The sequence below is a fragment of the Mustela putorius genome, unplaced genomic scaffold, assembly GCF_011764305.1.
Source record: "Mustela putorius furo isolate JIRA1106 unplaced genomic scaffold, ASM1176430v1.1 tig00003869_pilon_pilon_pilon, whole genome shotgun sequence".
Classification (NCBI taxonomy): domain Eukaryota; kingdom Metazoa; phylum Chordata; class Mammalia; order Carnivora; family Mustelidae; genus Mustela; species Mustela putorius.
In genome coordinates this window covers 27,809,176-27,830,208 of record NW_025422021.1, presented here as the reverse complement: position 1 = coordinate 27,830,208, position 21,033 = coordinate 27,809,176, and the positions used below count along the sequence as shown (strand labels likewise).

General features: G+C 35.3%; 1 protein-coding gene across 1 annotated transcript in view; it reads right to left on the bottom strand.

Annotated features, from left to right (window-relative positions):
• Nucleotides 1-1,929: 1,929 nt before the first annotated feature.
• The window catches only part of ARL5A (ADP ribosylation factor like GTPase 5A), a 31,305-nt gene continuing 12,201 nt past the window's right edge, over nt 1,930-21,033 (bottom strand). Inside the window, exons 2-6 of the mRNA XM_004743857.3 lie at nt 19,947-20,007; nt 19,345-19,492; nt 17,521-17,604; nt 11,150-11,301; nt 1,930-8,289 (exon numbers count right to left, since the gene is read on the bottom strand). Of these exons, the coding sequence (XP_004743914.1) occupies nt 8,241-8,289; nt 11,150-11,301; nt 17,521-17,604; nt 19,345-19,492; nt 19,947-20,007 (494 nt within the window). The 3' untranslated portion in view covers nt 1,930-8,240. The remainder of the gene's footprint in view (nt 8,290-11,149; nt 11,302-17,520; nt 17,605-19,344; nt 19,493-19,946; nt 20,008-21,033) is intronic.

The window sequence follows — 21,033 nt, the reverse complement described above, 5'->3', positions numbered from 1 at the left end:
CTCTCAACTATGAAAAAAAAGCTCTCAGTAGACTATGTCCTTCACAATGTTCCTTGTACAAGAAAAAACTGAAAATATAGTAAAATATTATTTGGGAATCCAACACCTGGAAGCACCCAAACATTGGGACTGCCTCAAAATGATCTCATCCATGCTAAAAGAGAATGATTTGCTAAAATGCAGGGCATGTAGTGATGTGAATAACTGGTCACTTAGGCAGGTCAAAGTCACAGAATTACAAAGGCTGGTACCAGTCATAAGGGACACACTTAAAAGGAATGTCAGAGGCTATTTTAAGTTGTGAAAATCTCATTATTTTCATGGGACAAAAGTGACTTTAGTAGCAAAAGAGGGATATTCCAGATGCGAAAAATGAAAAAAGGGCATAAAGATCAAGACGATGACAGATTTTTTTCCAAAAGAGTTTTGTACCATTTACCATTTCAATGTCTACAAATGCTTACAATAAACTCTGTATGTTCCTGACATTCCTAGATGCAGATCCACAAAATTTCAAATAAATAAAACTTGTATACACCACTTATTGCACTGCATGATGTTTTTAGGCCATTTTTAAGGAAATAAATCTTGATTTATACCACAGGAACTAATAAGAAAAACACAGTCACCTTGAATCCTTTTTGAACTAAGGTAGAATTAAATGACTTTGAGAACCAACTGAGGGTTTTAGAGGGAAGGGGCTGGGGGGATGGGTGAGCCTCGTGGTAGGTATTCAGGAGGGCACATACTGCATGGAGCACTGGGAGTGGTGCATAAACAATGAGTCTTAGAACACTGCATCAAAAACTAATGATGTATTTTTTTTTAAGACTTTATTTATTTATTTGACAGAGAGAAGTCACAAGTAGATGGAGAGGCAGGCAGAGAGAGAGAGAGGGAAGCAGGCTCCCCGCTGAGCAGAGAGCCCGATGCAGGACTCGATCCCAGGACCCTGGGATCACGAACCGAGCCGAAGGCAGCGGCTTACCCCACTGAGCCACCCAGGCGCCCACTAATGATGTATTTTATGGTGACTAACGTAACAATAAAAAAAAGAATTAAATCTGTCAGAATGCTATAATTACGTAAGTTAGGAAAAACCTATCCATGGTGGGGGGGGGGGTGTCACAAAAATATTATTAGTTCTCATTCTTTCATTTAACAACACATATAAATGGAACACCTGTTACATACTCAGCACTGTGCTTAGCACGGAGAGAGAAAAATTGGTAAACACAACACAGTCACTGGCTATCCTGGAGCTTATATTCCAATGGAGGGGAGACAGACAATATTCAAGTAAGTGTGCGCAGAGGGGTGATTCCTCTTTCCCAACTTTTTTTTCTTAATTTTTCTTGTTTACTATCAACCATTCACATGAATGTTTACTCTAATAATACTCACTTTAAATGACTGAACTTTCCTCACATTTTAAGACAAATTAGTTACATAAAGTGGTCACTATTTAACTGGCTCATGTCCAATTCAAACATCCAGAAGAAAAAGATAGAAAGGGGCACTTGGATGGCTCAGTGGGTTAAAACCTCTGCCTTCAGCTAGGCTCATAGTCTCAAGGTCTTGGATCAAGACCTGAGTCGAGTCGGGCTCTCTGCTCGGCAGGGAGCCTGCTTCCTCCTCTCTCTCTGCCTGCTTGTGATCTGTCAAATAAATAAATAAAATCTTAAAAAAAAAAAAAAAAAGAAAGAAAGAAAATAAAAGATAGAAAGCTCTCTATTTATTATCTAAGTTCCATAAAAAGGTTCCTAAAGAAGGTGAGGACAATCTTTTTGTCATTTGCATAATGCAGCTTTCATATCTTTTTTTCAACTGCCCTAGCAGATCCCAGCCCTGGCCAGTAAATAAAGCTACAATTACTAAGTCTAAACACATTTAGAGAATAAATCAGAATAAAAACACTGACAACACAGATGTGTGAATAATAATTATAATTAACCCCTTCTAAAAGAAAAGGTGTATGTAATAGTACATAATAGTAACAATTTAACCCATCTTTTTTTTTTCCTTTTTACTCAAAGCATAAAGCAGAGACAACACTTTATCCCAGATTAACATGCAACTTTAAAAAAAAGTTAATATACATATTAAACATGGAAATTCACCAGTAAGACCTTATTTTTCATTCCCCCCCAAACATATCTTGACAGGATTCCTTAATTTCATAATAAACAAGGTCCTACCACTGGTCACCTGACCAATGCCTTCCATTTCTGGAGCTTGACAGTTTAGTGAGTTATGGACATAAGAACACTGTTATAAGTATAACGAAGTAACATATCCTCTGCAAAGCAGCTAATAAGACCGCTTTACCAATGGAGAGGTCCCTCTTCCAATCTGCCATTCTCTCCGAACCTCAGCAAAACCAGGAATATCCTCCAGCTATCCATGAAGCTGTCTTGTCAAGAAAGACCTGAAACATTATTTCCCTAGGTATCTAACACATGAGCAGCGATGAACTATAAAAGCACCCAAGTGCTCCAAGATCCTTACTTTTAGGAATATTCCTTGAGTGTAAACTTTTCTTAGGATACAGAGAAACGTTAGTTCTAAAAGAGAGAGAGAGAAGACAGATTTTTCTGCCTCTTCGTGCATACAAAGCTTGACTTAAAACCTTTTATCATATTAGAAATTCCAATACAAACAACCTAAAACTTCCAAAAGTTTTTCTAATTCCTTTTTGTTTTAAATGTGGCTTCAATGATATCCATACACATAGAGGTTAATTTGGGAGGGGTAGTTACACAAACAGACGAGTTGGAACACATTTTCATGTAGGCTTCTCTAGGAAAACACAATAAAGAAGGAAGATGATCTGTAAGAATTTGTCATATTTAAAATCAATACTGTTAGTAAAATGTATTTTAAGCACAAATCAAAATTAGTATACATTTTTCTCATCTCTAGCAACCAAAAGAGCCCTGCTTAGACATAATTATAGCTTCCTCCTCAATGTTATCTTGAACATTATCCCAGAAAAAATTTTTAAAAGTGCTCTGCAGGTATCACCTCCTCTCAAAAAAATCATAGAGGGCCATAATATAAGTAAAGACTACTCCAATCTAAATGACTAGTTTAAGCAAAAATAATTAGAGGAATTCTTTATACCACCAATGGAAGAAATTTTGGAGAAGAGAATAGTATACAATTATTTAAAATCATGTACACATTTCACTTTCCATGCAAGATGATTTGAAATATAAACACAATATAATTATAAATCACTGAAAATATAGTCAAGTCTCTGCCCCCAGAATTTAGAGTCACACTCTATGATTGGAAAAAAAAAGGGAGGGAGGGAGAGAGGGAAGGGGAAAAATGAGAAACATAATAGGAGTCTATCAAATAGTTTCGTTTATAAGTAGAATCTAAATAAAGAGGAAGGATTTGGGCATGCACACACACGAAATGATCAAGATCTAAACAATATGATCAAATTTATTAACCACTAAGTATGAGGAGAGTTAAGAGACTACTCAAATAAGCAATGAACTTTCACTAAGGTTTTAAAACACACAATGTAATTTTCTGTGAGTGAAAGCTATTTTTAAAAAAACAGAAATAGGGTTCAGTTTTCCAGCCTCTACATTAGCAGAAGGGCAACAGAACATTTCTATTGGGAAAGAGAAAAAATGGTTTTGCTCATGTTTCTTAAAATATGGTTTGTTATCTAGGTTTGTTGTTGTTGTTTTTTACTCAAATAAAGCACAAACTGTGACTTAGAAATCCTCAGTGCTTTGTCATCAATATACCAAGCACATATAATACAACAGAAAACACATATAATTTATTAGATGGACTAAAAATCCCACACAAATCAATTTTAGGCACTTCTGGAGTGTAGACTATGGGAATCTTCCTCAAAGAACAGCAGATCCAGCAGGCAAGACCATAAAGTTAGTTTTTAGAACAACACGTAACAACTAGACAACTGATTTTAAAAACTGCATAATTAACCCAACTGCATCCTGTTACAATTTCCTCACAATTCTATACACCTTAGGGTTTAACAGAAATAGTCATTTTTTTTAGCATCCAAAGTTTAAATTTTTTTTTCCTTTATTTCACCAATATGGTCTTAAAATTATCACACATTCTTTGAGGGAGCATGAGATAGAAGTTCTATTTCTGTTATGGGGCAACTTTAAATTAGTAATGTCTATATTGTATCTACAGCTATACAGAATCAACACATGATGGATGATGATTTTGAGGTCTTTTAACAGGTTTATTTTGTAAAGATAGGCTTCTCCTTACTAATTCCTTTAGACATGTAATGTTTATTTGTGTTCTTTAAGTAAACATGAGGAAAAAAATAGAAGGTGGGCTATAGGTTTTAAGGATGTCTTTGGGGTAAACACTACATATAAATTTGGTTTGGCATCTTTTTCTAACTCATGTTGTTTACACAGGTATCCTCCAAAACATAATCCATTGTTGGTAATGGGAAGATAACATAAACATAACTTCACCCCTTTCATTCCTAACTAGCAGCTTGAGGAGCTGGCAAAGTCTAGGTAGTTAGTTCTCTTATCTTTCTGAATCTACTTTTCAGCATAGGAAGCTAAAATTGAGAGGCATTAAAATGTTAAATATAGTATTAAGGATTTTACTACTGGCATTTATATGCTGTATGCACAGCAAGCCAGTTTTCTGATGTACTCAAAACCCCTGACAATAATCTTTAATGAGCCGAGTACAAATTGATAAATCAAGCCAGTGGTGGGGAGACAGCAAAGAACTAGAGAACCTACTTAGAAACTGGTGGTTTGGGGAATGACGGCTATAAGGCAAAGTTTAGAATACCCCCAGGACTACGTAATGTACCTTCACTGATGGTGAATGAAGATACATGGGAGCAAGGGATGGCTGAGCTATGGCAAAGCTGATCTGCAGCAAGAAGTTCGAGATATCTGAACAGTTGGGAGGGGTCAAAGATAAGTCATGCAAAGAGACCTTGTCTCTACCCAGCTCTGAAAGAGGGACTGACGCCAGGATACAACTGGGTAATTGAGAGATGACCACCCCAAAGTCAACAGAAAAATCTGGGATATACTGCTATTCTCTAGATACAAAGTAGAATACACTACAGATAACATTCCCAAAAATGCCTGCAGAGAAAACTAGAAAGTTGTTTACAGTTTTTGTATTTACACTAATACAAACAGATTTTGAGGTTGTCTGTACTGTATGTGGTTGCTGTGGTCAGAGCCAAGAAAGGTAATGACCTACAAGACAGAGGACAACAGAATCCAATTTCTAGGCATCTTAATTCTATACACTCAGACAAAAAAGAAAAGAGTATCTCGGGGACTTCCTGCCTTTCCTCAAGCTCCCTGTACTTTTCTGTTAATACCTATTAGGCACTTCATAAAGGCCAGAAAACAGAAACTCTTCTATTTCACACCATACTTCTAAAATCACTTTAACTATCTGCATTAAAAATGCCAGTCAGCAGTGCTAAAGCACTTTTTTTATTCTTAAGGCAAAATGTCATTCCCACTTCCTACTGTCCCCCAAGCCACCTGCCTTCACTGTATTCTTTGCCCATTTTAAGAGCCAAAAAAGAGAGAACAGAAAATTTTCAAACTAGACTCCTCAATATAATGTGTAAGATATACTTTGTAAATGCTATTATCACAAAATTAAACATATTTAAATGCTTATAGCATATGGTTACTTTTACCAAGATTATCAAGAATAATTATATGAGTTTCAAAGTTAGTAACAAACAAGGATATTCGAATCCAGCCACAGGTATAGAGGTATGAAGCTTTGTTCTTTTCAGAGGTGAGCACAATGACTCTAAATAAGATGACTGTTTGCACCCAAAATAGCATATTAAAAACAAAAAACACCGCTCTTTGCTTAATTCTACTGAAACTACATATAAATCGCCAATATCACTACTCATGAGGCTCTCCATCGTATTTGGAAATAATACTGTTAAATTATCTTGATGTATAGTCATACATGAATTAAAATTTTTTTCTCATTGTAATTTTGGTTTTATGTACAAGTATATAGGGACAACCTTATTTCTAATGTTTAACCTAGAAAGGGAGAATGTAACAAAAAAATCACGTTTTATAAATGTGGTATAAGATTTCATGCATTCTCATGATGCCATGTCAGTCGCCCCCACACTAAACCAACTGTTAACAATGTAGTGCACACTTGAAACATTCAACTAAGAATAAAGTCTAGCCAGCACCCTGCTGAGAAGGGAGCTTGCTGACATAGTGCTGAACCAAGGCAGCAGCAACCCACGGGACTAAGCTGTGATTATTCAAATGAAAAGATAAAAAGGGTAGATGTGAATTTGCCGGACTACTTTACAGAATATTTATCTCTGATGAAAATGCAACATCTGCAAAACAGATTTAGGTTTTTATGGGAGTTTTTAATACAAAACAAGTAATTACTCATAGTGATTTGAAAAAGTGTAAGAACGTATGAATAAAGCTTAGTAATTTAGAATTTACTTTTGTAAAAGCAAGTTGACAAATATTAAAATGTTGTACCTGCATTATGAACATTGTAATATAACACACAACACATCCACTGTTAAACACTGATCTCTCATGCCTGACTTGGATTTAGATATTGAGTATATTATATATTACAGAAAGAAACTTTCCAAGTTTTGTCAATGCTTGTGGTATATATACTATGATTCCTCATCAACATCTGCATGAAATCTAAAAGGCTGGTATTAAACGTAGTTACTTCTTTTCTTCAATATTCTACAACATGCCAGTTTGGATCAGCCTTCAGATTTTCAGGGCATGAAACATATACAAAGAGAGCACCCCAAAATACGTTTGAACACATTTAGGATACAACAGAAATTACAACAGAAATACCTTCAACCATCATATTTTTTTCATTTTCAGTGAAAAAAAAAAATATCCTAAGCAAACATATTTGGGGCCAAGTCACTTCTCTGTAAAAATGTGTATCATGTTGTTCAACTTTTAAACCCAATTCTTAAAAGCATAAAAGTTTGTATTTTATAATTGTCAATGCATTCATGTGGTGTTAGGAAGATAAAAAGAAAACATGTAGAAACAAAAATCTCAAACTATCCTAATTCCTAAAATGAGAAATTTTCAAATTAAGAAATAACTTTCTTGCTTAGAAAATAAGCTTTACTTTTCATCTCAAACTCACTTTAAATGCTTGACATATAATTCAATACTTAAGAAGACTATAGGTAAACTATTTGATTAATATTTATAGAGTGATACTTCTCTGGGCAGACATTTTACACAACAGCTTCCCATTAACGTTGGGAAAAAAAAAATCACTTGATAATTTTAATCACAATTAATGATTGACCGATTAACGAATTAACAATTTTCTCAGAAATTTAGATGGCACAGATCCAATAAAGGAACCAATCTGATAATTGCTCAATGTGTAATTCTGTCCATTCATAATATTAAGCCAAAAATTTGCAGATACTCCACTCAGCTGGATTACATGCTTTCATGTATATAATCTGATCAACAAAAAATAGGTACACACTGTTGAGCTTTCTCCTTTTCTTTCTTTTCTTTTTTTAAGAGCAGCCCAATGATTCTGGGGGTTGGTTAGTACAATACAGAGAACACAAGAGGAAAGCACAAAATGGCACTGAACAGCGATGCCAGTACTCATGTCATTATGGTCATTAACTAAGGATATTATTACTTTTTTCGTTCTTTGCTTTTCTTTAGAACATAATCAAAGCCATAAACTTGAGTTTGAGGTATATACACAATACACACAACCTTATGCAAAATACTTCTCATAATTAACATTACATTTTAAAGTATTGGAAACTGAGTATCTGTGCTGATTTGTATTTTGACTTAATGGAACACGAAGAGAATACACATTCAACTAGGAAGGGTTATACCGATAATAAAGCTCTTAAAGTGAAAAATGTCTTCTTCTCCCTTTGTACTTACCACAGGCTACACAATGTCCTGAGAGGATTCATTATGAGAAAAATGACAATCACAGCTTTAAAGACCTTGCTTTGGAAGGAACTAATGAGAAAGCAGGTTGGAAAGTGAGACTTCATCTTTGTTTTCAAATAAGTGGTCTTAATTTTTCTTCTGATAGAAAAAGTTTAAATCAGTTTATTATAAATATATCTAAACCATTAATTTTTGCAGCTTTCAGGTAAAGTCCAGCACTTCGTTTATACAAAGTCTATGAGGAGAGGTCAGTAGAGATCATCTAATCTTAAGTCGTGACATCATCCATTCAAGTCCTTGGCATAATCTATGAAAAATATAAAATCATCTGATTAAATTCTCAACTAAGAAACTAGGAACAACAAACTAAAAAGTATCATTTTTCATTTTCCTAAACAACAAAGATTAAGAAATCAGTAATATTCAATGCTGGTTTTATTGTGGTGAAGCCATACTCTCATACAGAGTAGTACATCCATGCTTTTCGGGTTTTGTCATGTCTCTAGGGCCTAGACCACTGCCTGAGAGATAAAAGGAACTCAATAATTATATAATGAATACCCACAGAAAGTAATTTGGCAATATGTATCAGAAATACTTAAAATATCAATACCTTTTTTCTACTTCTAGAAATATATTCTAAAAAACTCTAAGAGACAAGGACAGGCTGATATATAAAAGACTGTTCATCAAAGCATTTTTAATAGGTAAAAGTAAAATTTAAACACCCAGAAATAGAGAAAAAAATTAAATTACAGAACACTGATATAATGAAATATTAAAAACTTCCTTTCAAAGACAATTTTACAGTACAATAAAATGTTCATGATATAAATGAAATAAAAGTGGCAGGATGTTAAACCAAATATATAGTTGAGGTGGTAAAAGAAAGTATACATATAATAATACGTTATGTTCCATCTATGTATTTTACAAATTTGAAGGGAATAAAATCTCTTAATCACTAATACCAGTTGCTAGTGAACAATCTGTAATTAAGAATAGCACAAAACATAGGGAATTCACTATGATAACAAAACTGAATGTTTAGAGAGAAGAAAATGTTGTACATATTAAAACAAAACAGAAGACTGTCAGAAAATATTAACTATTCTCTATGAGGAGCTTTTATAGATATGATAAACTATACTAGTATTTAATTAAAAAACACCAGAACTCAGATTATTGTGGCAGTATGAATCTAAAAATGTAAAAGAAGAAAAAGAAGAAAAGACAATGAGGTAAGGAAATTGTTTTGATGTTGCTCATATTTTCCCTACTGTTACTAGATTCCTTACTTTTAAACTGCTGATAGGAAATGGTGCAAAATAATAGGCAAATAAATTAAGTATGAAGTGTTAAATGAACAGCAGTTACCTAACAGCAAACTAGAAACTGTGCTAAGCACTTAATATCCACAATCTTAATCTTTACAATCCTGAAAGCAGAAGCCTTCCCATACTACAAGAGGGAATCCAGGCTTAAAAGACAGTTGCAAACGGCAGAAGTGGGAGTTAAAATGCCAACCAGCACTAAAACGTAGAGCTTAGATCAAGGTGGCCAAAGTGAAAAAGGGAAGTATTTTCTCCAAAACCAAACATTTCCACTTGATAACTACTGGAGAGGGAAGCCCACATAAATAAAAAATTAGAAAGATATTAACATCATCCACTGATCTCCTCTTTTAAAAAATGAAACTGCCAGGGTTTGTATCTATCCCAACTAATGATCTATTTCCACACAATTACTCCAAGTATTTAAGTCAAATCTTTTGTCATTCCTACATGATCTTTTTTTTTAATCTAATTTAGTATTAAAATCAGTGCTTTTGCTTAAAGGCCTTTGGTAGACAAATATAACATATAAAGATATACCTATATCAACATGTATCCAACTATTTGACAAAGATTTGTAATGGTAAGATATTTTTACCTAAATGAGTATGTGGACAATGGGTATTACCTGTGACTTTTTTTTTTAAACAACATATTTGCTTTTTTGAGGTTCTAACTATGTTCTATCAAATGTCTGTAATCAGGTAACAGAGAATTCTATTTCACTAAGATTCAGCTTCATCTCCAATTTAATTCTTTTCTCTCCGCTTTTAAATACACGTATGAGGGATTCTTCAAAGAGGTCTTAAGTTTGGGGTTGAGGTTCTTCTGATGTTAGGCAAGACCAGAAGCTTGGGGCAGAAACAGATGAGGTAGCTGAGATGGGAGAAATTCTCCTCCTCAAGAACATGGTGAAGGTGAACTAATATAATAAGTTACTAAAGTTATCTATCTGTGCCCCCAGCTTCTGCTCTTTCCTATATCAAATTCAAGACCTCTAATTAGAATCTTCATCTCCAATTTAATTATTTTTCATTGCTTTTAAATACATAGATCCACCATATTTTGGAAATACAACTACAATAAAAACCTTAACTTGCTCACCTCTTTTACAGCTTTTTATCCTATTTCTAACCTCCTTCATTCCCTCTCTTAATAGCCCTCTCTCCCTCCTCCTGATCCTTGACCTTATATTTGACAATACTGACAAACCACTTCTTTCTTGAAATCCTTTCATCTCTGGGCATTAGACTAGGGCAAAATTCTACTGCAGGCATCTACCTTTCTCTCCCAAACCAGGAACCTTCGTGCCAAACTCTCTCCAATTTCAGCCCCGCCCCCTTTTTAAAAGTGCAAAACCCACCTCCTGACTACTCTGGTGGCAAAATGAGTATCTCCAAATTAGTCTCACACTTGAATCCTTTTCTAGTTCAGCTTCTTTATGGATAAAATGTTACCACAACTAAATGATACACTGTATGGAAAGCACTCAAGGCACAGGACTTGACAGTGTTAAGATCCACCACCAGTACCAGAACGGTTCCCTGACTTGTCCAGCTCTCCGTGACACTCCTGTTCCTCTGAATTCCAACAGCCATTCTTCCTCTATTTGTTCACATGGATTAGTTCAGTATGTTTACATGTATTACGTATATGTTTTTTATTTTATTCTTTACAGAACCAAGCTAGAAACTCTCTAATTACAAGTAAGGACTATGTGTCACATCTCTCCCTTACATTGTTTTATACATGGTAGCCTTAAATATTTATTCATTCAAAGAAGAAATACATGTTTCTAAACTAAATATGTTTTCCAAAAAGAAGACCTCTTACCCCTCGCCAGTAAGAGCACAGCATGCCTGGATATGCCACTGGTGATCTTTAATAGAAGTTAGTTTCAAAAACTGGGAGATTTCTGCTACAGTCATGCATTCTTTAACATCTTGTTTATTAGCAAAAATCAGCAATCCAGCTTTCCGTAGGTCCTACAGGAGCAAACAAAATTGTAAAGGCCAGTGCATTTTATTTATAGATTTTCCAACTTAATTAACTGAATACTTTTGATCTTTTAACCTAGAATTCCACAACTACTGGACATAAAAGCATCTCACGGCTCTTATGCTGATGGACAGTAAACTTAAAACTAAACTCACTTTAAATACACACTTCTGTATTTTTAAGGACTAACATATTTCTTACAGCCCTAAATTACATTTTTTTTAAATGATCCTAAGTGCTACAGTTAACAGTCTTATCTTCAAATATGTATTTACCCCTCTCCCTAACCCAAAACTAAGTTTCCATAGCTAAGAGCTACTTTTTTGCATGGCACTCAAGAGTTTTTCAAAATTCTACCTCGATCTTTTCTTTAGGTACCCACACCTAAAGCTAGTACCTTCCAGGTGCATAGGAAACAAACTAATTCATTTTATACAGTATATGCCTGAGGGCCTTAGACTTTAATTCTCAGCTGGAAGGTGCTATCCTAAACCCATCCTATTCTTCTGAGACCTAGGTCCTCTATCTTTATTCATGAAGATTTCTTAGATTTGAATATTCAATAGGGCCCTTTTGAATTGGCATTAAGTTTATCAAGTTTCCTAATTAGATAGTTTTGACACTTCTAGGCTTTGCCTCTGAGGCAAATTCTTTAATTTTTCTGAATTTGTTACTCATAACTAACGTTTATTATCTAATCTGAATAAGACACCCATTACATTAACCGTTTTCCAAACAAAATCTCTTAAATCCTAGTAAGATGCCTATAAGATTCCCATTTTACAGATGAGGAAAACTAAGACCCAGCAGTGAGTAACTCATACAAGGTCATATAACTACTGAGTAACAGAACCAGGTTTGAACTGAGATTTTCCCAGTATAACTGCTGCCCCTCATTTATAATATAATCCTGAGACCACCACCTACCTCCTGGGGATATGGTTTGGATGAATGAACATGAAAAACACTCCAGGTCAGTACCTGGCTTTGGGTAACAGTCAGTAAAAGTTCAGTTACTTCCTGGAAAATGAGGGTCATCTTTACCAAAGTGACTGGTTTCATGTTTTACTCACAAAGCAGTCCAATGGTTATTCATCTCCTTTTACTCTACCCTACCCTTCCCGTGCCCATTTTTAACCCACTGAGCCACCAAGGCACTTCCCCTTTCCCATTTTTAAAGCCAGGGGATTCCTGGATAATCTATTGAAAACTATGGACTTTTTCTCATAAAAAAGATACATATAAGATTTATATATGATGTTAAAGGGTGTTAAGAGATACCCTAAATTCCATTCATGGATCCTGAATTAAGAACCCATGATGGACACATTCAACTGGTAGATTAAGCTTTCATAAAATTGTATACATACACACGCACAAAGAGATACTGAGAAAACTAAAGTTTTAATGCTGCGCTTGCAAGTTTTCTCAACTGTGTTGAATGACATCATTCTTCTTAGGGATTTTTATAGAATATTTTTATTTCAATCATGTGTATATGTGTTTAAAACAATAAATTCTTTAGTATATATAAATTGACACTGCTCCACATTATTTTACTTTGTGAGAACAGAGCTTCAATAATTTCTTTGATTTTTTTTCTGATGTCAATAAAAATATAAGTAATAAATTTTTTATTTGGTTAAAAGGTATTATGCAAAATGTCTTATATAACAATCAAGATAGACTTTTAGTTACAGCGCCCTCTGCAGGATGGCAGCTATGCTACCAGAAACTGTTAATGACAGTTACTTGAAAAGCATGGTCAGAGAGGGATACTCTAGAATTTTAAGATTTTGTATTCAATTTATTTCACCTCTGTTCAGTTCATCTGTCCACATAAAAGGTAAAAAGTTGAGGAGGTGGGCTATAGCCAGTACATCTACTATATTTCATTATCAAGGATCAAATACTTTTTTCCTATCCTAACTGGGAAACAGAACACTTATCAATAGTTGATATGTGGCTGAATCACTGAGTAGGTGGACTTTCCATGGAACGGAATTCCTATCTTCCTATCTTCCCGGTTTCAGTATCTCTTGCTAGAGTATGCTGAAATCTTATATAGGTCAGGACGGCTAATGCTGGCCTGTTCAAAGAGCACATTTCTGACATTAGAAATACCTGGCACAAGTTAGAACACATTGTTTATGCTATTCTACTTGCATGTAATCTATACTAATCACTCCTGGTGATGAAATTTGGAGAAGCACCTAGAATGAAAATTGGAAAATATAAAAAATAAAGCTATTTATTGAAAGGTCTCAAAATAAAACCCATACTGTATCTAATTTTTCTATATTTCACTGGCTTAACTTTTTAAATTTAGGGTTCTTGTTTAAAAAAAATAGCTATTTTCCCCATTTCTGAGTATTTAGCAAGAGATGAAAATCTTCTTTTACTTTTTATTGAATAACCTGAGGACCAATTATCCATCATTTTAACAACAGAAAAGATACACACTGGATTGTATGGTGAGCACTGTGAAGTGTGTAACCCTGATGAGTCACGGACCTGTACCCTTGGGGCAATTAATACAGTGTATGTTAATAAAAATTTAAAAAAAAAAAGAGATATACTAGATTAGGGCTGCTCATCAACTTGACTTAGTAAGAGATCAAAGTACAAGGGCAACAGTGGTGACTTTTACACATCAGCCAAACTTCGAAGAACTTTCTGCTACCTATTACAGATTATTGTTAAGAGTCTAAAAATATTTCTTCATTTAGTCAAGAAGATGAACAGCAGCACATGCAAGACACATTTACTTAGCATCTTCCATATGCCATATGCAATTTTCAGTTTGTTTCTCAAAGCTTCATTTGTGAAGATAATTCCTAGAGGCTGAGTCATTCCAAATAAAACTTGATCTATACTTTTGTGTTTGGGACTATTTCAAAATTCATGAGCTTCAAAGTTTTTCATTTCTTTTAAGATGAGGCTCTCAGGGGGCACCTGGGTGGGTTAAAGTCTGCCTTCAGCTCAGGTAATGATCCCAGGGTCCTGGAATGGGGCCCTGCATCGGGTTCCCTGCTCAGTGTGGAGTCTGCTTCTCCCTCTGCACCCCCTCCTGCCACACTTGTGCTCATGCTCTCTCCAATAAATAAATAAAATCTTTTAAAAAATGAAGCATTCTCTAGAAAAAAAAAAATGAAGCATTCAGAAATATTTAAATCATTTTATAGTTTCATATCCAGTAATACATGTAAAGCATTATTAGTGATAATAGTAAGATTTGTTGGTTACTACTGTACATATGAAACACTTGATTAAATCCATGTCAATATTTGTTTTTCACTCACATTCTTATTCTTTGATCCATTTGCCCTTCCAAAACTGCCGATTTGGCTCTTCCTGGCCCTATTAGGTGACTTAATCTAGCTCCCAAATTTGTCCATAATTCCTTTCTTCTCTGGCAACCTCCCCGTTCAGTCTCTCACTTTCCAATAAGGCCTTATTTCTTAACAAAGGGCCTGAATTATGAGAATGCCTAAATTCAAATCTTGGCTCTTGGCTCTTAAAAATCAAGCCACTAATTTTCTGGGCCTCCGTGTACTAATCCATAAAACATGGGTAACATCCCTAACAAATGAAATTAAGTGACCAGCTCAAGTTAATACCCCCAGCTAGTAAAATTCAATGACTTTGTTTGAGTCCTACTACTGGGCTCTTTGATCCTGCTACATATTGGCAAATTAGAGTAAGAATCAAAGGAGGAGGCTACCTGTTTAAGGTAGTAAAAAAACAGCCAAAAGACAAATATATCTGGGTCTTATTTTGCTTTTTCGTAAGTCTTCATAAAACAGTAATAACCCTTTGGTGTACACAACAATAACCCCTCTATGTAAATTACAAAGGGAAAATTAAAAAAAAAAAATCCTTAGTTTTCTACCTATTTCATAACTTTTTATTTCCCAAACTAGAATCAAAACTTTTAAATGCATGACTAGCAACGTGTACTTAAAAAAAAAAAAAAAAAAAAAAAACAAAAAACAACACAAAAAACAAGGGTTTAATACAGCTGCCAGAATCAATCCAAAATGGGACACTGCATCACGGTGGGCATGATCCCTGCACAAAAAACAGGAACTTCAGGGGCGCCTGGGTGGCTCAGCTGGTTATGTATCAACTCTTGATTTTGGGTCAGGTCACAATCTCAGAATCATGAGATTAAGCCCACATCAGGCTCTAAGCTGACAGTTGGAGCCTGTATGGGCTTTCTCTTTCCCTCTCTCTCTGCCCTTCTTCCCTACTCACACACTCCCTCTCTCCCTCTATTCAAAAATAATAATAATAATAATAATAAATAAAATCTTAAAAAAAAAAAAGAAAAGAAACGTCATTACAAAGATATCTAGTTTTTTTTTTTTTCAGGTTTATTTATTTACTTGGGGGGGGCGGGGCAGTGGGATAAAGAATCCTAAGCAGACTCCACACCAAGTGCAGAGCCCAACATGGGGCTCAATCTCACAACCCAAAGATCATAACCTGAGCAGAAACCAAGCATCAGATGCTTAACTGAATGTGCTACCCAGGCACTCCAAAAAGATATCCCAATTTTCTTAAGCTTTGTTATAATTCCATTAAAATTAAAAATTACATATATATCTAAATACTAATTTTTCAATTTCCACTATGAGTTGAGAAAGTAACACCTGTAACGAAACGCATACAAAAAAAAATCAATTGCTACCACAGTATTATATGATATTTTATAGTTAATATTATCAGTACCAACTATATTATTTAGTTTATTTAATTTTTAAATTATGCTACCAGTAATATTTCTCAAAGACTAAGAAAATGTGGCTAGTCAAATAGTTTTCTTTAATCAAAGGGACAGTATCAGAGAAACCAAAGAGCAACAACATTTAAGTATTAGTTTGATAGCTGAGTTACAATCAAGACTTCCTTAGTGCCCACGAGATTTTAAAAACTCATTTCCAGGGCACCTGGGAGACTCAGTCGGTTAAGCATCTGTTTTCCGCTCAGGTCATGATCTTGGGATCCTGGGATCAAGCCCCATGTCAGCAGGGAGTCTGCTTCTCCCTCTCCCCTGCCCTCTACTGCTCCTTCCATCATGTGCACAGATTCTCTTCTCTCTCTCCCTCTCTCAAACAAATAAAGTATCTTAAAATCTCATTTCCTGGGACCCTGGGTGCTCAGTGGGTTAAGCATCTGCCTTTGGCTCAGGTCATGATCCCAGGGCTGGGATCTAGTTCCACATCGGGCTCCCTGCTCAGCGGGAAGCCAGCTTCTCCCTCTGCCTGCTGCTCCACCTGCTTGTGTGCACTCTCTCTCTCTGACAAATAAAATTTTTTCTTAAAAATTAATTTCCAGTGATAACCTTCTGTATAATTAATCTATATAAAATGCAAAATGCAATCCAATTTAGATCTTTTCACCCAGAAAACCTTCTAGACCAAATTAATCCAGGAAAGAATAAATAAAATTCTACAATTGATTCCACAGTCTTTCCCTTGTTTCCAGATACACTTCCAGTTTGGCAAGCGTCAAAATTATAAAGCAGGAATGGCAAGCAGGTAAGTAACTTTTTTTTTTTTTTTTTAAAGATTCTATTTATTTATTTGATGGACAGAGATCACAAGTAGGCAGAGAGGCAGGCAGAGAGAGAGGAGGAAGCAGGCTCCCCACTGAGCAGAGAGCCCAATGCGGGGCTCGATCCCAAGATCCTGAGATCATGACCTGAGCTGAAGGCAGAGGCTTAACCCTCTGAGCCACCCAGGCGCACCTATAAGTAACTCTTAAAAAATCTGAAGTAGGGGTGCCTGGCTGGCTGAGTTGGTAGAACATGTGATTGTTAATCTTGGGGTCATGAATTTAAGCCCCATGTTGGGCAGAGTACTTTAAAGATATTGTTTCAAAATTAAAGTTTATTTAAAAAATAAACAAATAAAAATTGGAGTAGTACTGTCATGATAAAGTAGAAAGAACAAATGTGACAGAAATACTACACACAGGAGCACAACTGGCTGTGCTCAGTCGGAAGAACGTGCAACTTTTGATCTTGCGGCTGTGAGTTCAAGCTCCACACGGGGTGTAGAGGTTACTTAAATAAATAATTTGGAAGGACGGAAGGAAGGAAGGGAGGGAGGGAGGGATAGAAGAAAAGAAAAGAGAAAAAAGGAAAGAAAGAAGCACTCTCCTCCCAACACAACACACATGTAAGTCGGAATCCTACTTACCTCATGGGCTAACATTTTATAGAGTTCTTCTCTAGTTACAGAAATCCTTTCTCTGTCGGTACTGTCCACAACAACTATTACAAACTAAAATAATCATAAAAAAATTAGTGATTACATAATTTAATATTTATAAAATTTGTAAAGTACTTATTTGATTTACAGACCATAAATATCAAGCAATTAGAATCTTATGGTATGGTATTACTGGAAAACCAGAGATACCTACTATACACTGTGAAGCCTAAAGGTTTGATTCATTTCTAATTCAAATATTATTGGCTAATTTTTAAGAGAAAATAAGAGAAAAGAGAATACGATGGTACCCCTATTAGGGTATTGTTAATAGTCTAACAAACATATGACACGTTTGCTTTCTAAATTAATATCCTGAATGGTAATGAGCCTACATCCATCTAGGTGCACCCAAGTCAATATGAAAACAATACATTATGATGCTAAATCTTAAATATTTCTACAGGTATTTATCAATATCAATTTGAAATGCTAAAAAAGGGCATGATATAGGAGTAATGTGACAGTTACATCAATTTTTAAAAATCAACAAATTGGAAAGAAAAAACCCGTATCTAAAACCCTGCTCTCTTCTTTATGTAAATGGCACCTGCTGCCTGCAAGCACAACTTTTTCCTGAACTGATGATAGGAACGCTGTCAGAATGAGACTCCTAATGGAGCTGGGCAGGACTGAGCCACACTGCACCTCTTCCTCCCCTCCACGAGCACCGAAAACCACAAGGGAAAAGGGAGCAGAAACAGTCACTTTATGTTGGCACAAGTGATGCCATCAAGTAAACTCTGACTGCTTAAAATTAACATGCACTATTTATTTTTCAGAGCTAGCTCTTCTTTTCCAGATAAACCACTGTTAATTTTCAGGGTCTTTTCTACTCTTCAGATTTCATTAATGATACGGCAGATGAGAACAGTTACCTTCCCTCTATTCTCAACTTGATACTTACTGATATGTGGCTTAATATAAAACCAGTTCTATTCCAAGGCATTTTAATAAAACTTAATTTTTAAGATGTTGTCCTAAGTTTGATACCTGCAGTATTACACACAGAAGTACTAACCACATGTATCTTTCCTTTTCCAAAAAAACATGATCAAAGGCTTAGTGAAGTTTTAAGGGATCAACTCATTAAAGACACTTAATAGGTCTTAATGACATAATATTCATCTTAATATACATTTGGAGTTTTATAACCTTATAATCTATGCTATAAAAATGACTATCAGAGCCTTTCAATTTGTAAGATCGATTTAGTAAAGCTCTCAAATGTCACAGATCTGAAATTTCCTCTTGGGAAATAACATGTAAACAAAAACATATGATTATGTCTAAACTGCTTTATAACCAAAAAGAAAAAGAATTCTTTCATGTGCAACTGTGCTGCATTAAAGAACGTACACAGTTCCAGTTTGGCCAGGATTCAATCCTCCAGTACCCTCTCATTTAACTAGGATTTTCTCTATGCCTACAAAAATAAACAGTAAGAGAGAAGTGAAATGGTGAACTATGAGATGGTACTCACTGTAAAAACAACTACTTAAGATAAGTTGTGGGATCAATATATAATCAGACTAACCAATCACCCCCTCATTCCAATTTTCCCTACAGAAGTTCAATGGCAGTACGTATATAATAACCCCGAAACAGGGAATCAAAGATTCCACTATGTTTAAATTCAACTTTTATTACCATACTAGGATATTTCAAAAAGATTAACCTAAGAGTTCATATCTAGATGTTGTTTCCCAAGCATTCCACTCCTAGAAGCTTTAGTATATTAAGAAACATTACCTCTGTGTTAGTATAGTATGTGTTCCAAGAAGACCGAAGAGATTCTTGGCCACCAATATCCCACATTAGAAAACGTGTATTATTAATCACTATTTCTTCTACGTTACTTCCTATTGTGGGTGATGTATGTACAACTTCATTCATAGAACTGAGGGGAAAAAAAGTTCAAATATATTACAATTAGCAAAGAGGCAAGAATGTTTGAGCATTTTTCAATCAGGGGCTAAATGAGCATGAATTTTCCTTTTTTATATCCAAATAGCCCTTTTCTGCTAACTCGTGAGTTAAGGGTTTAAAGAGAGATGGGACCAGGAAGTGAAGTATCTTCAATACTCTAGATTCATTCCCAGAAACTACATGAACAGTATTTCTCTACTTTCCACAAGCAAAAAAAGTGAACATACTCTAGGTCATATAAATTCCTAGTTCTCTTCAAACAGTTGCTTAAATCTGGCTCCTGGTTTATAGCCAAACTGCGTTCTTACAGAATTAATTTAGGTTCCACATAACTTTTTTATTGCTTTTGTTAATCAAGTTATCACCCAGGCAGAAAAAATAACTGTGAACAATAAAATAAAAATTTCAAAGTAGTGAATACTTACAATTGGTAAAGGATGGTAGTTTTCCCTGCATTATCCAGCCCAACAATGATAACTTTGTGCTCTGAAATAAAGAAAACACCAGCCATTTATTAATTAAAAGCTTAAAACTTTTAAACTTCCCATTTTATCCGTTCTTTCCAGTTACGTTCTAGTTCAGTGCATGACACTTTTTACCATTTGGAACTCGAAAGAATATCCTAGCAAGACCAGCAGAAGTTTGCCATTAATTTCACTGTCCTACGCTCTCGTTCTACACAGAGAACTCTCACTTCTCTAGGAAGCCAGAAACACTATATTCTTTCTAGTATATGGAAGTCTACTCTCACTAAAGTATCCCAAATGTAATCACAATTTACAAATGACTGAAAGTGTAAATGTTTTACACTAGACTACACCATTTAAGTTCTAACTATGAAATTTAGGCATCAACTCATATATGTATATATGTGAGGTGGGATAAATGAGAAAAAAAAAAAGTCAGCCTTTAAATCTGTAGCAGAAGGTCCCATCATAGGTGATCAAAAACTATCTGAGTACATTTAATATAGCTGTTCTAACATAACAACCAAATCTAAGGATGTAGGGTTATGGTGGCAGTGACTATCCTCCTCCTTGGCCTCTATGGCACCACTTTCTCTAAATGCTCTCCCTCCATCTCTTGGAATTTTTTTTCCCCCCTCACTGCCTCCTTTTCCTTGGGTCTTTCTTCAAAAACATTTGTGGGGCGCCTGGGTGGCTCAGTGGGTTAAAGCCTCTGCCTTCAGCTCAGGTCATGATCCCAGGGTCCTGGGTTCAAGACCCGTATCAGGCTCTCTCCTCAGCAAGGAACCTGCTTCCTGCTTCCCCCCACCCCACCTGCCTCTCTGCCTACTTGTGATCTCTGTCAAATAAAAAATAAAATCTTAAAAAAAAAAAAAAGTTTGTTTCCCAGAGCTGTCTCCTTACATTCTCTTCACATTTTAGCAAGGCATTCTCAGGACCCATCTATTTCCACTCTATCTAAACACTATTCCAAAGATAGCACTGTGTGGAAGAAGTTCATTTCCAAAGATGGCCTCTGGATATTCATGCCCCCGGTACAGTGTTC